The 15,952-nt window shown below is 41.5% G+C and overlaps 1 protein-coding gene across 1 annotated transcript; it reads left to right on the top strand.

Moving 5' to 3' along the window:
* Window positions 1-654: 654 nt before the first annotated feature.
* On the top strand, window positions 655-5,164 carry ptgs2b (prostaglandin-endoperoxide synthase 2b). Its single transcript, XM_063500401.1, has 10 exons — window positions 655-771; window positions 975-1,091; window positions 1,194-1,337; window positions 1,476-1,619; window positions 1,905-2,086; window positions 2,173-2,256; window positions 2,410-2,656; window positions 3,037-3,323; window positions 3,428-3,575; window positions 4,151-5,164. Exons 1-10 carry the CDS (start codon window positions 675-677, stop codon window positions 4,561-4,563), a joined length of 1,863 nt encoding a protein of 620 aa, XP_063356471.1. The 5' UTR covers window positions 655-674; the 3' UTR covers window positions 4,564-5,164.
* Window positions 5,165-15,952: the final 10,788 nt, after the last annotated feature.

Raw genomic sequence — 15,952 nt, 5'->3', positions numbered from 1 at the left:
ATTAGACATTAATTAAAATCACAGCTTCGGGTTTTTATGGGGGAAAAAAACAAACAAAAACACAAGACGCATACAATTAGTTAATTTAACTGCTGTAGCACTGAAGGAGTGAGAATAGAAAATAAATATTCTGTGGATAAGAAAGCTTGTTTCTTCCAAAAATGATTTCTGGTATTTCCTTTTAAAAGAAAAAGAAAAAGAAAGATTGTCTACTTGTTACTTGTTGTCTTATAATCTGAGAAACAAACTTAATTCGTGAAAGATATAAAGTTATTTTGACGCAAAAAGAATGTTTTCTGCAATCACTTTTTAGCAAAGTGGTTTTTATATATCCGGCTAAAAAGTCTCATTGACATTAAAAATGTCTTTTAAAGAGTGATGTGACCAAGAGTGCATCAGAAATCACAACACGTATAACATATTGGTTTTATAAAGATATTTTAAGTGGCCAAAAAGGACTGAAACGATTATAATGTAGGTATAGTAACCCAGAGTCATAAAGACACTCGCAAAACAGGTGATTCCTAAACCCTGCTGGGGGATAGGAGGGGAAGGAGGAAGCACCGCCCCCCCCCCCCCCCCCCCCCCGCCCCCCAGAGCTATAAAAGCCTCAACCTCGCTGTGGACATTCTTAATTTCAGCGTCGTCGTGCGGGAGAGGGAGTTAGAGCAGACATGAAACAAACGTGGGGCTCACAAAGTCTCCGGAGCATGAACAAACTCACCTTGCTGTTTTTCCTGTTGGCCCTGTGCTTTCTTGTCGGCGAAACTGGTAAGCTGAGGAAACTGGAGATTATTTCTTACAGTTTTCCCATTTTATTTTATTGATACAGCCCAAATCACAGCAACAGTTTAGAAGTCGTGATTTCTTTCTATTATTATTATTATGATGATGCCTAATAAGATGTCTTCTTGAGAACTGAATAATTATTTTTTATTAAACAGATAGTAAGTGTCCAACCTTATCTGTTACAGTTAACCCATGTTGCTCAGAGCCATGCCAGAACAGGGGTGTCTGCACACCACTGGGCTCAGAAAAATACGAGTGTGACTGCACACGCACGGGGTACTATGGGCAAAACTGCACAACACGTAAGTGTGAAGATATTCACACTTGGAGTGAAACAAAAATGAAAGTGCATTTCTGGTGGTGACTTGATGGCTTGATTCACGTGCTCTCTTGGTCCCTTACAGCTGAGTTCTTCACCTGGATCAAAGTGTCTCTGAAGCCAACACCCAACACAGTCCACTACATCCTGACCCACTTCAAGGGTTTCTGGAACATCGTCAACAGCATCTCATTCCTCAGGGATGCCATCATGAGATATGTGCTGACATGTAAGTCTCTCTCTGCCCGAAGGCAAAAATGAAAAAGTGGATTGGAAAGTTTTTCACAGTACATTAAACAATTTGCGCAGGAACTTGTTGTAGTGTTTATACTAAATGAAGGACTAATATGGGTTTTCCTTTCTCTAGCCCGATCCCACATGATTGACAGTCCTCCAACTTATAATGCTGATTACGGCTATAAGAGCTGGGAAGCCTACTCCAACCTTTCCTACTATACACGCTCCCTCCCCCCTGTGCCGCAGGATTGCCCAACCCCTATGGGAGTAGCAGGTGAGTACACTCTCTACCTTTGGAAAACCAGTTTTCTTAGATTCTTAAGATACTGAACAAAACCGTCTTTGTCGAATTACATCATAGGAAGTGCGCACATTGGAATTAGCTTTCCTCTTAGATCAATTATAAAGTGGCTGAGGCAACATGGAAAAACCTCCCCCTACAAGCCCAAACCAAAGAGATCAAGTTATTTTTTGCATCAGAAGTATGAAACAGACCCAAAGAGCTGTGATTTTTCTATCATACTGTTATGTGCTCATTGAAGTCTTCTTATTCTTCCAGGCAAAAAGGAGCTACCTGATGTTAAAGTTCTGGCTGAGAAGCTCTTAATGAGGAGACAGTTTATACCAGACCCGCAGGGCACCAGTTTGATGTTTGCCTTTTTCGCACAGCACTTCACCCACCAGTTCTTCAAATCTGACATGAAGAGAGGGCCTGCTTTCACTGTTGCTAAGGGTCATGGGGTAAGTGGAGCTGAAGATCTCGGTTTTTGAAAAGCAAACTCATTGTAATGTGACGCAGTTTTAATTGGCGTGTCTTATGCTTTCAGGTGGACCTCAACCACATCTACGGTGACAACCTGGAGAAGCAGCACAAGCTGAGACTCTTCAAAGACGGCAAGCTGAAATATCAGGTATGGGGGAAAAAGATAGCTGTACTCGAGGCAGTCAACGAGACCAGCTCATGTGTACCCGTATATTGTTCACATGTTGAAATAAATTACTAATCAATCAATCAATCAATGTGCGTTTCTCACAGCAGTTTCCTCTTTTGTGTAACTCCACAGATGCTCGATGGAGAGATGTACCCCCCTACAGTTAAGGAAGTGGGTGTCGAGATGCATTACCCCCCTCACGTCCCAGATTCTCACCGCTTCGCTGTCGGCCACGAGGCATTTGGCCTGGTCCCTGGTCTGATGATGTACGCCACCATCTGGCTCCGCGAACACAACCGTGTGTGCGATGTGCTGAAAGAGGTCCACCCATACTGGGATGACGAAAGACTCTTCCAGACCGCACGGCTCATCCTAATCGGTAAGTTAAAAGAAGTCCAGATACCAGCTGTAACGTAGTTGGAAATTTTTTATTAAAAAGCTAATAATCATATTGTTAGCAGGGGATTTTTCTGTTTTAAAAAAAGAAGTCACACTTCTTATTTTTCACCTCCCAATGACCCTGTTGCGCACAGTGGAGCATTTCATTTCAGGAACCTGATTTACTGAAAGACTTGAGAATTTCTTGTCAACATCAGAAAGAGGAAATGTGTTTTACTATCAGGACTCCACTTTGTGCTTACCCACCCTACAGACATGCAAATGAAGCATCAATAAGCACGATTTATTTTAAAGCAGAGAGTGGCTTCTAGCATCTAGAGTGTCTTCATTATATAAACCGTCACATTTCTCATCTGGCAGGTGAGACCATCAAAATCGTGATTGAGGACTACGTGCAGCATCTGAGCGGCTATCACTTCAAACTCAAGTTTGACCCCGAGCTGCTCTTTAACCAGCGCTTCCAGTACCAGAACCGCATTGCATCTGAGTTCAACACCCTTTACCACTGGCACCCTCTGATGCCTGATAGTTTCCACATTGAGGAGACAGATTACAGCTACAAGCAGTTTGTCTTCAACACCTCTGTCGTGACCGAGCACGGCATCAACAACCTGGTGGAGTCGTTCACCAATCAGATTGCCGGACGGGTAAGAACTCTTTAAGCTCCCGCAGCAGAAGTTAGACTGAAACATACAAGACCAGTGTTGCTCTAAGGATGCAGAATTGAAATTTCTTTTTTTTTATAATTTAGGTTGCTGGTGGTCGAAATGTCCCCGGACCCATCTTGTATGTGGCCATTAAGTCCATAGAGAACAGCAGACAAATGCGTTACCAGTCCCTTAACGCCTACAGGAAACGATTCTCCATGAAGCCCTACACGTCTTTCGAAGACCTGACAGGTGAGACAAATTCAGCACTTCTTGAAAATACCTGTATGCTGAAAATGTGACAAAAACAGGTTCTTGTAATTGCTGTCTCAGGCCTAACTATTGCTAGATTAATATCTTTCCAATGCGCTGATTCTTATTTTCACAAAGTGTGACTGAAAAACCCGTAGGCTGCAGAATACGGTTTATGCAATAGTTTACCTGATATTGAGGAAATGCCTCAGAGTCCCTAAGCAGCTGCTGGCAGTTTTGAAGGTTAGGTATTTATTTCCATGACTCTGAAAACCAGATGGTCATTTCATCTTAAGGTAGAGTAAGCAGACTGTCATCGCTGCAGGCGAGATATAAACAGACACGGGGAGTCCCTCTACTTTAAAGAGGCAGATTTAAACTTTTCAAGAGGTGAATGTCGATTAAAAACTAACTTTGACTTGCTGTTTAAGTGAAGGAAAAAATGGCGTGCATGCCAGTGGAAAGATAAAAATCAGGAAGTAAAGGCTTATGAAATCTGTCAAATCGCAGTGACCGAGCCAGCGGGAAGGACGCCAGATTGTGTTACTGACCGTTTCCTTGTTTGTGTTATTCAGGGGAGAAAGAAATGGCTGCGGTGCTGGAGGAGCTGTACGGGGACGTCGATGCTGTGGAGCTCTACCCGGGCCTGCTGGTGGAGAAGCCCAGACATAACGGCATCTTTGGGGAAACAATGGTGGAGATGGGGGCTCCTTTCTCCCTCAAGGGCCTAATGGGAAATCCCATCTGCTCCCCGGAGTACTGGAAGCCCAGCACCTTCGGAGGCACAGTCGGCTTCGACGTGGTCAACACCGCCTCGCTCCAGAAGCTGGTGTGCAATAACGTGCGGGGTCCCTGCCCCGTGGCGTCCTTTCATGTGCCCGATGTTAAAGAGACCGGGCCCATGATCATCAACTCAAGCACGTCGCAGTCGCAGGGCAGCGACATCAACCCCACCATTATTTTGAAAGAAAGGACTACTGAGCTCTAGTTTTATTTAAGCGTGTTGTTGTTGTTGTTGTTGTTGTTGTTTTTAAAAAAACACAAGAAAGTTTTATTTATTTATTTATTTGTATATTTATTTTATATATTTATACAGTAAAATAAAACCAGAACAAGTGGAACAAATTTTTATATGTGTATTTGTAATTGTGATTGAAATTAGAGTCAGTAATTATTTGTATTTATTTTGTACACTGTCTTCTTATACTGATAACCTCAGGCACTGCAACTTAATACTTGAAGGTCAGTTTACAGTTTCATTAAAACAGTAAGTTACTGTTCAATGTTTCCTTGGATTACCTGCTGCCTCTCCATTTATGCTCCCATAGTTGTATCCCAGTAATAAACAGTGATGAGAGTTTTAAAGGGCAGTGCTCCGGTGCAGCAGTGACAAAGACTGATTGTGACTATCTTCAGTTCGCATTGTTTTAGTGATTTCATTTCAACTTCAGTCTTCGTATTAGTCAGAGTAATATGAAATGAAAACAAGTGTATGTTGAATCCGCACTATTTTTTTTTATTTTATTTGTATTTTTAAGGAACGAACAAATATTCTGTCACTTGATTGTATAGGCTTAAAATAGTGTGCGCCTATGGTCTTCAGAATATTAAACTGAATAAATGATGAAAGTCATACTTCAGAAATTAACTGTGTGTGTTGCTGTTTTCATGACGTCACTTTGTGTTCTTGTCTAAACTCCGAACTGGCTGTGACAGCAGGATAAGACGCTGTTATCTGAACATAAAGCGCACACATATCAGTTCACATGCTACGACTGAAATGCGAATGGCTGTAACTCGGAGAAGTTGTTTCTTTCTACACACTCAGCGGCCGCTTTTTCTAAGTAGGCTTTGCTAGGGCTGGGTTGGACCTTCCTTCCTTCCTACACGATACAAAACTAACAAATGTGCTCAAACGGCTGGAGACCTATTGACATTTAAATGATGCTCTGCTGGTGTTAACGGGGCCAAAGTGTGTCAAGAAAACATCCCCCACATCATTACGCTGCCACCATTAGCCTGAACTGTTGATAGAGGACAGGTTCTCTGCTGGACTGAGACCGGATGACTGATAAATCACACAAATATATAAACAAAGAACAAAACTCTGAGATAATCAACTCACAAAAACAACCAAGATGCAGAGACCACAGCGTAATGTAATTACTGAAACTGTCCGTTATAATAATCGTTACAATGTAAGAAACTGATTTACAGGAATCCTGTAAATCAGCTGGACACAGAGGTAAAAAGATCCCTGTCTGTGAATAAACTAGAAAGGATAAAGTTTAGGTATATAACGTCTCAGTCTAATTAGCAAACCAAATCTCACATCAAGCTTTTTCTATACAATTTAATTTAATTTATACAGCGCCAAATCACATAATAGTCTCCTCAAGGCGCTCTATATTGTAAGGTAGACCCTACAATAATACACACAGAGAAAAACCCAACAATCATATGACCCCCTATGAGCAAACACTGTGGCGACAGTGGGAAGGAAAAACTCCCTTTTAACAGGAAGAAACCTCCGACAGAACCAGGCTCAGGGAGGGGCGGGGCCATCTGCTACCAGTTGGGGTGTTCTTTGAACAAAGAAAGCGAGAGCGTGACCTTGAGTTAAGTATCAACTTCACATTCAAACTTGACAGCAGCAGTCCCATTCTCTCGCTGTGTGTGTAAACACTCTTATCTGCAGGTCTGAAAACGCAACGTAGCAACAGTTTACATTTCACATACTACTGATGTAATAAAGTCTGAGCTTTAATCGAGATTCCCTGCGCGACTGCTGTTCTCTCGAGTGCACTTTGTAGCTGAAGAGTTTTCACTTTTGTAGAATAAAACAAGTCTACACTTGTTAAGCTTAAAGAAGTATGCGTGCTGTGAGGGAGCCTGGCAAGATCTCGTGCTTCGTGTGAGATCGCTTTAGAACTTAAACGATTCGTTTTGCATTAAAAGAATACAGTTTCACCAGTGCATGGTAAGGGTGTCTTTGGGTAACACAAATCTTTTCCAGGTGACAGTTTCTATGTGCTGTCTTAGTTTTTGTATTATTTTAAGCTGGAACTTCACAGGCTGCATGACTAGTAGTAAAAAGAAAGTGAGGCGATGACTGTATGCTGAGGCATTATGCATATCCCTAAAACTTTCCAATGGTTGTTACACACATGCCAGGAATCGATTCAGAGGAGAAAAAAAGGCAGTTTTACTGTATGTGAGGTGCGTGGACTAGCACTCAGTTCAAAAGCATACAGTAAACCTAGCCACAGTCGTACAGACTGGCAGTATTACAGTGGAACAAAAGGGTTTTTTTAGGTTATCCAGTTCAAAACAAACATAGTGGAGGAATGTTGATGTGACTGGCTGTGAGTCAGACCGCCAGGCAGCATCCTTTCTAAACACAGACAATGACAAGCTAAACTTTCTCATGCACTTACGTATTTCGCACAAATGACAACGAAATCACATTTGCTCTCTCCCCTCACACCGGGTGATTAAAGTTTTAAAAAACAAAAACTTCTTGTGCATCAGTTGTCACCTTAACTGAATGTCATGAGCAGTTAGTCCTCCATCGCACAGTCTTTGTCCCGCACTTCAAAGCGAGAGGCGTAGGAGTCCCCTGTCAGAGGGACTTGGAGCATCACTGCATGAAAATGACCTGATTGTGTGTGCATATTAGTTGTTTCCCCCATATTGTCAGGGGGAGTTTTATCACTCTATTGTGCATCAATGTGTGGCATGGTCAGGTCTCGATCTGCGAGATCGAGCAGGGGAACGCATCTTGCTTTGTGTGAGTTTAATGAGAACGAGCGGGCCGTGGGCCCTGATTCAGGAGAAGATTAGGAGAGTGCTTTCTCTCTGACCGATTCTGGACCTCTCTGGAATCGGACCCTGCGTGTAGACTGCGACCAGGACCCGAGTTACGTGATGCTCTGCAGGTGGCAGTGACTGGGGTCAAACGGGAGCAGGCGCAGGCCGCCTCGGCCCGTGAGGCACTGGCACTGAAACCAAATGACCAAATGAATGATTAATCCCTGATCAGATTATCTAATGGTTTATCTTCTTTATCAGTCAATCCGTTTTATAGTTTTCACTGCCAACTGTTTCGACTGAGCGATAATGTGTTGTAAGAAAAAAACGTGTTACTACAACAAAGTCTAAAACAATGTGGCAATTGTTCTTAATGACCTGAGAACGGTGTGTGAGGAAAACAAGTGAAGCAAAACTATTAATCACAGTCTACGTGACTGCAGCTGAAGCTTTGCCTAACCCGGCTCACATGGATGCTGGTACGAGGAATTTTTTTTCAAGTTATTTCCTTCCATCTAATGCTGAGTCTCCACGATGACAAACACAAATCTTTGTTGTTGTTAAGGCAACTTTGCTGTCACAAGGAAGATTTGTCACTATCATTCTTTTTAAATGGTTATCTTTTCATCTGACAATTGGTATGCGCACCACCTCACACTTTGATGAACAAACTGCAGTTGCGACACACTTTCATATGAACAGACCTGTGATAGGCTGCTAACGCACAATACCTGATCACATTCACATTGAGAATGCTTTGTTTAGTTTATTGGGATTGACTAATTACTGCTACAATTTTGAAAAAAACAATAATAATAATTTAACTAGCAAAATAGATGATTGAGGAAGTTAATGCGTCCAGTATGGAAAGAAGTCGATCTTTTATACTTTTTAGTTTTCCTTATTCTGGTAACACGAGCCGATACTTGGACCCTACGGAGGCTGCATGGGTAGTCCAATTCCTCCAGGATGGCACATCAATAGGTGCCACTGCAGGAAGACTGTGTCTCCCAGCACAGTCTCAAGGGCATGGAGGAGATTCCAGGATATAGACAGTTGCTCTAGGAGAGCGTGATGGGGCGTAGAAGTTCTTTAATCCATCAGCAGGACCGGTATCTGCTCTTGCGTGCAAAAAAAGAAACAGGATGAGCACTACTGGAGTTGCAAAATGACCTCCAGTAGGCCAATGGTGTGAATGTCTCTGACCAAACAATCAGAAACAGACTGGATGAGGGTGGCCTGCGGGCCCAATGTCCTCTAGTGGGTCCTGTGCTCACTACCTAGCGCTGTGTAGTGCGATTGGCATTTCCCAGAGAATACCTGAATTGGCAGGTCCACCACTATCACACTGTGCTTTTCACAGATGAGAGCAGGTTCACCCTGAGCACATTAAGAGATTTGAAAGGGTCTGGAGAAGCCGTGGAGAACATTCTGCTTCCTGTAACATCGTTTAGCATGAGTGGATTGGTAGTGGGTCAGCGATGGGCTGATTTGATATGCAGAACTCTAGAGACTAGGCAACGGCACCCTATCTGCCATTAGGTATTGGGATGAAATCCTTGGACAGATTGTGAGACCCTGTGGTAGTGCAGGGTCAACCTATAACTGTATAGGATTAAAAGGAAGGAAGGACAATAGGAGGTTTCACCCAAATCTGCATATAATGAAAGATGATGCAGGTAAGAGGCAGACAGGAAGGACAGCCCTGATGACTCATCTTCATCAGTTGACTGTATGTGTGTGTATACCAATTTGCATCTGGATTACTCACTGTGACGTTCCTGAGAGATAAGATAAATGTTATTTCAACTGTGGTAAATCATGAAAATGCACCTTAATAACTAAGCTTAAAGCTGTCACTGTTTACACAGAGGCCATCCATGCCGCTCCGCTGCTGCTACTCTTGATGAGAAAGAGGCCACTGGATTACTTTAATATTTGTGTTTGCTGTTGATTCAATACTGGCAAATGCTCTGTTTGTCGTAGTGACTCTCAGCGTGGAAGAATGCAAGGTATCTGACTGTTTCCATTTCCGATCAAACTTTGAGTTTCACTGGATGTGTACGTTACAGGAGTGTCTCTTACACAGAAACTCCCCACTGCGTATAACAGAGCCTTTTAAGGTTGCACAAAGTCTTCTCCTAGCCTTCTCATCAACAACACGACAGTATGCCACAGGATGAGAAAACACCAAAATAAAACACAAAACAGCTGTTAATACACCTTATATCACACAGATATGCATCATATCATGTCATCAGTGCATACTCACTGGTTTCACCTTCCTTACTCATCTATGAGACATTCATTGCGTGTATATAAAATCATCTGAGGAAGTGCAGTGCATGACATCACGCCCAGGAGATGATCGCTGTTTATAAAGTTCCACTAACAGATTTTGCACTGATAAGAATCACTCTGTGAAACCCGAAACACGAGAATTTCAGGTATGTTTATGCAAGCCTGGGCATGGTTTTCTGAGAGGATACACACTCAGACACAGACACTAACATAATCTTATTGATGTGCATTAAAACACTGCAGGTTGGCCTTGTATGTAAAATGGATATATTTGTTCCACAACACAACAAAACCATTTTACGTCTTTTAGACATCGGTGTCAAAATTGGCTTCCTCAGTACAAAACTGGCAAAATACATAAGAATAACACTTATATTATGTATAACATGGCACTGAAGTATAACTAAATAGCGATGTATACTGTGACAAACAGCAGGGCTAGTGCTCCACAGCCTGTATATAAAAGATAACCACAGTGACATCACCCATTGGTTTAGTTGTCATTCTTTTGTTTCAGTTTGTCTGTTTATTCACAAAAATGAGGCCATTGGGTTTTTAAAAAAAATAAGAGTGAGAGTCACTTTTGTAACTGCTACATGTTCTAGACCCAGAAGCTGCATTCATCTTTTATATAAAGGCATGATAGAGACACCTACACAGACATGACGGTAAGGTTCTTGTGTTTGGTGAGCTTTAAATAGCAGCACTATATTCTCTGTTGATCAGCCAGTCACCCCCCGACCCCGATCGTGCTACAAAGAAGCTTCCTACTTTTACTTCCTTGTTGCTTTTAGTAAATATTCTGGTGAAATGGCTTCATTTAAAATGAGCAAATGTAGTTACTTTTTAACCAGCAAATAGCTTATTTGCTTCTTTCTTCTTCTATCTATCATCTTCTCATAACTTCCAGCAAGGAAGTATAATCCTGTATTTCTCAAAATGTTTAACTAATGTTTGACCCTGTCAAACAATAAGGAAGTGATGGCTGGTAGGGAGTCTATTTGTTACCATTTTGACTGTAGACTGTGGCCTGTATTTGAAGCGGTAACAGTTTGTTTTTGCACTTCACTAAAATGTAACTATTTAGCAAATACTCTTAACTAAGTTAACATGAAGTTAGCTCAGGAAGGAGGGAGGTATGGACTAACACAACATTTAAACATAACAGCTAACAGGGAATTGTGACATAATGTATGACTTGTACACTTCTATACATAGTACATGTGTAATTGTGGCTCTGAAGAATGTAGTTGGGAGGCAGGAAACCTCGAGATATAGAATAAAGGCTAGAAAACGAGGAACTACCCCAGACTCTTGGCAAAGCTTAAAACATATGTTCACAAACACCATAAAAGGAAATCATATTACACATGTTGGTTGTGTAACATGCAAGACAACAGTTTGTGTTTGCTGAGGGGTTAATGTGCGCTTTCTTTACGAACCCCTTTTTACAGGTTTGCTGGCAATGCTTTTTTATGGTGGTGAACATTTTGAGCTAGGAAAGCTGTTCAATAAAAAAAACTAATAATGTTAAATATAAATTCAAAAAATGTCTTGTTGCAGACCAGACATTTCCTCCAATCTCAGATTCCAAACTTCCCGGTAGCACCAGCTGCAAGCCCAGGGGATATGCTCCTTACCCTAGTTCCAGCACGTAAAGGGTTTATCTCTCTTATCTATGACAGGCTGGTGAGCATGAATGGTTCTTCGATAGATCGAATTAAAACGGCCTGGGAACAAGATTTAAATCAGTCATTGTCTATGGATACATGGGACTTAATACTCAAGTTAGTTAACTCCACATCCCTATGTGCCCGCCACTGTCTTTAACAATTTAAGGTTGTGCATAGGTTCCATCTCTCCAAAGTCAAACTATCTCATATGTATCCGAATGTTGACCCCCTAGCCTTGATGGATTCTGGAGAGATGTATTTCAAACCGTGTCCCTAATTCTTGGACACCATATGGATCCTAACCCATTAGTTGCGCTTTTTGGCACCACTGAAGAGGCTGATGCACGGCTGACCTCGTCACAGCGTTGCATGCTCTCCTTCGCCTCCCTTGTAGCTAGACGTGCAATCCTACTAAGATGGAGGGGTGCCCCTTTGCCCACCCAGGCTCAATGGCTGAGGGACCTTATGTACTATCTGAGCCTTGAAAAGATCCGGTATGCGATTAGTAATAACAGCGGTAAGTTTTACAAGGTGTGGAGGCAATTCCTGAAATACTTTTCCAGCCTCCAGGTTGCGAACCCGACTTCCAGCATTACTCAGTAAATCCTCCCCCCCTTCTTCTTCTTCTTCTTTTTATTTATTTTTTTTTATTTTATTTTTTTTAGTCATTTGTGTGTTTGTCTTATTTTGTTCTTGTTGTATCTGCGATGTTGTTTTTGTTTGTGTGTTTGTTTGTTTGTTTTTTGTTTGTTTTCTTTCTTCTTGCTTTGTTTGGCTTTTTCCTACCTGGCCTGAGGGATAGGGGTTCTAAGTGGTATGGGTAGGGGATAAACTGATGAAAGCAATTATAAGACATGTGAGTGTGTCACTAATCTGTATTCTAATATTTCAGCTCAAACAGTCACTGTGAAACTTGCTTGTTTGTTGTTTAACAATTCTGCATGTATCTGTTTTTCTTTGTTGCTTCAATTCAATAAAAATATCTTTGAGAAAAAAAATGTCTTGTATTTGAAAGGCTTGGACACAATTTACTTTGCGCAATAAGGTGTTTGTGTATGAAATATGAAGATGATGCCATCATGATGCTTTTCCCACATTCAAATACAAAATTAATTACTGGTGCCACACTGTGTCATTCGCTGTTTTGTCACCGTCATCTGTTCTCAGTCTCTTTCTCAGACATCATCTGTAATGACTAAGACAATAGTACAGTTGTAGAATGGCAGTTATGTGACATGCTGTGTTTTCCATGTTAGTAATGGCGTCTGGAAGTCTCAGTCGGTGACACGCCTTGAATCTGTCACATCTACGTGTTCTGCCCTTTCATGGACTCTTCCATCTAGACAGGATATAGTAATTTGCTTATGTAAACATTATTCTAATTTCAAGCAAAAAAAAAAAAAGCTGTTACACTAAATAAACTTTAAGCGAGATGGCAGCTGACAAAAATGATGACAATGAACCAAATGAGGAAGCATTAAGTTATAGAAATGAGAACACCGCAAGATTTTTTCTTGATGTGTTTCTGGTTAGAAGGCCAATCAGTACATTTTCACATTAACAAATGCAAAGCTTTTCTTTTTTAATCTCACTCTGGTCATCTAAATTAAATTATCTTTTTGTCTTTGTTGGAAAGCTCAATGAAAAGACGTCACAGGGATTCAAGATTTGGCAGGACATTTGCAGAACACCCAGAGTTTATTTGGAAGCATATTCAGCAACTCAATCCCTAATTAGTGTCCAGATTCCAACTCTGATGAATGTGCGTGTGTGTGTGTGTGTGTGTGTGTGTGTGTGTGTGTGTGTGTGTGTGTGTGTGTGTGTGTGTGTGTGTATGTGTGTACGGGTTCGTACTATCCTGGTGGGGACCAAAATCTGACTTTTACTATCCTGGTGGGGACTTTCTGCACCGTGGGGACCAAAATCCAGGTCCCCTCGGGGTTGAAAGCAATTTTCACACTCAAAATGCGGTTTTACTGTCAGGGTTACAATTAGGTTATGGTTAGGTTTAGGGTAAGGGTTAGGGTTAGGCATTCATTTTTAATGGTTAGGGTTAGGGTAAGGGGCTAGGGAAAGCATTATGTCAATGGGATGTCCCCACGAAGATAGCAAACCAGACATGTGTGTGTGTGTGTGTGTGTGTGTGTGTGTGTGTGTGTGTGTGTGTGTGTGTGTGTGTGTGTGTGTGTGTGTGTGTGTTAATTAAGATGCCACCTCTACATCAAACTAAAAGTGAGTTCAGGAAAATCCCAGAAGTTTTAAATAATCTTATTATTGTAAATAATTGCTCTGCTTGTTGTATTTCTGCTGTATTTCCTTCAACTACTTGATTTCTGGTGTTTCTGCTCTGATAAAAAGGCGACAAAAACAACTAAAAAATGAATAAGAATTTAAATTAAATCTTGAATTAGTTGTACAGGAAATTACAGACAGATTTCAAGTGTGTGTCTGCTTGGGAAATTCAGCTTGGGAAAATTACATGGTGCCCTTCTAAGATATTGCTCAAATGCAGTCTAGTCATAACCAGAGATGGGCAGTAACACGTTAAAAGTTACTGTAATACGATTACTTTTTTCAAGTAACAAGTAAAGTAAGGGATTATTGTTGCAAAAAAGTAATTAGATTACTGTTACTTTCCTGTAAGTCAAGTCAAGTCAAGTCAAGTTTATTTATAAAGCACATTTAAAAACAACCGAGGCTGACCAAAGTGCTGTACAATAAAATACAAATAAAAATGCTATAAAACACAGGTACATAAAATGCCTCACAAATAAAACAATTAATTAAAAACAATAGGTTAAACCTTGCTAAAAGCCAGTGAAAATAGGTGCGTTTTAAGAGCAGTTTTAAAAGTTCCTAGGCTTGTGGAGAATCTGATGTGAGGGGGTAAACTGTTCCACAGTCTGGGTGCAGCCACAGCAAAAGCCCTCTCCCCCCTAGTCTTTAATCTGTACCTGGGAACATCTAAAAGCATCAAATCTGCTGACCTCAAAGATCTCCTAGGGCAGTAAATGCTAAGAAGCTCTGCCAGGTAAGGAGGTGCAGTTCCGTTAAGAACCTTAAAAACCAGCAGTAAAATTTTAAAATCAATCCTAAAAGCAACTGGGAGCCAGTGGAGAGAGCAGAGGACCGGAGTGATGTGGTCTCTCTTTTTGGAACCGGTCAGCATGCGAGCAGCAGCATTCTGCACCAGTTGGAGGCGATGCAAACAGGAACGATCTAAACCAACGTAAAGGGAGTTACAGTAGTCCAGCCGTGAAGTAATAAAAGCATGGACCACCCTTTCTAGATCGTTCCTGCACAGGTAGGACTTGACTTTAGCTAAAATCCGTAGGTGATAAAAAGATCCCTTGACTACGGAGCTGATTTGTTTATCAAATTTAAAAGCACTGTCAAAAGTAACACCGAGGCTCTTCATGGAGGAAGTACATTCTGAAGTTAGGGGTCCCATAAAATCAAAGGAAAGGTTAGGGTCTTTAGGAAGCCCAAACACAATGACTTCAGTTTTACTTTCATTTAGATGTAAAAAGTTAAGAGCCATCCAAGTCTTAATGTCCGACAGACAGGAGAATAACGGCTGCAAAGAGTCCTTACAGTCAAACCTCAGTGGGAGGTAGATCTGAATGTCATCAGCAAAAAAATGAAAGGACACATTATGTTTGCGCAGCACATCGCCCAGAGGGAGCAAATACAGAATAAACAGCAGGGGGCCTAGAATGGACCCCTGAGGTACACCACAAGTTAAAGGAGCTCTGGGAGATGATGGTTCACCAAGGTGAACAGAAAAACTCCTGTTATCCAGGTAGGACTGGAAGAATTTCAAAACAGTACCTTGCAGACCGACACAGTATTCTAGGCGGGATAACAGTATGTTATGATCGACAGTGTCGAAGGCTGCTGTCAGGTCTAAGGTTACTAGGACAGCAGCATGACCAGAGTCTACAGTCAAAAGCAAATCATTAAAAACTCTCAGTAAGGCGGTTTCAGTGCTATGACGAGCTCTAAAACCAGACTGAAACTTCTCATAGAGACTGTTGTTGTCTAAAAATGACTGGAGCTGCCTGAAGACCACTCGTTCCAATACTTTGGACAGAAAGGGCAGATTGGAGATGGGCCTATAATTAGAGAGTATAGATGGATCCAGGTTAGGCTTTTTGAGGAGAGGTTGAACAACAGCATGCTTAAAGAGTGTTGGGAAACAACCAGAGCTGAGACAGGCATTGATCAGGACCAGAAGGAAAGGTCCAACTGAGTCCAGGACCTGTTTCAGAAGACGAGAGGGAATAACATCAGTGGAACAGTTGGTGGATTTGACCTTGCAGACTGTTTCATGCAGCTGAGAAAGAGAAATTAGCTCAAACTGATTAAAGGCAGATTGGCACGGGAGAGAAACACAGGGTTTTAAAGGTGGAGGTGGAATGACAGACTGCAGAAGGGAAATCTTATTAACAAAGAAACATAAAAAGTCATTGCAAAGGGTGACAGAAGGTGTGAGGCAAGTGGACGTATGAGGATCAACAATGGAGTTTAAAACGCGAAACAATGTCTGAGGTTTATGGACATTACTGCTAACCAGGTTAGATATGTAGGTGG

Source organism: Pelmatolapia mariae, linkage group LG17 (assembly GCF_036321145.2).
Source record: "Pelmatolapia mariae isolate MD_Pm_ZW linkage group LG17, Pm_UMD_F_2, whole genome shotgun sequence".
NCBI lineage: Eukaryota > Metazoa > Chordata > Actinopteri > Cichliformes > Cichlidae > Pelmatolapia > Pelmatolapia mariae.
This window is presented reverse-complemented; position numbering and strand designations above follow the sequence as displayed.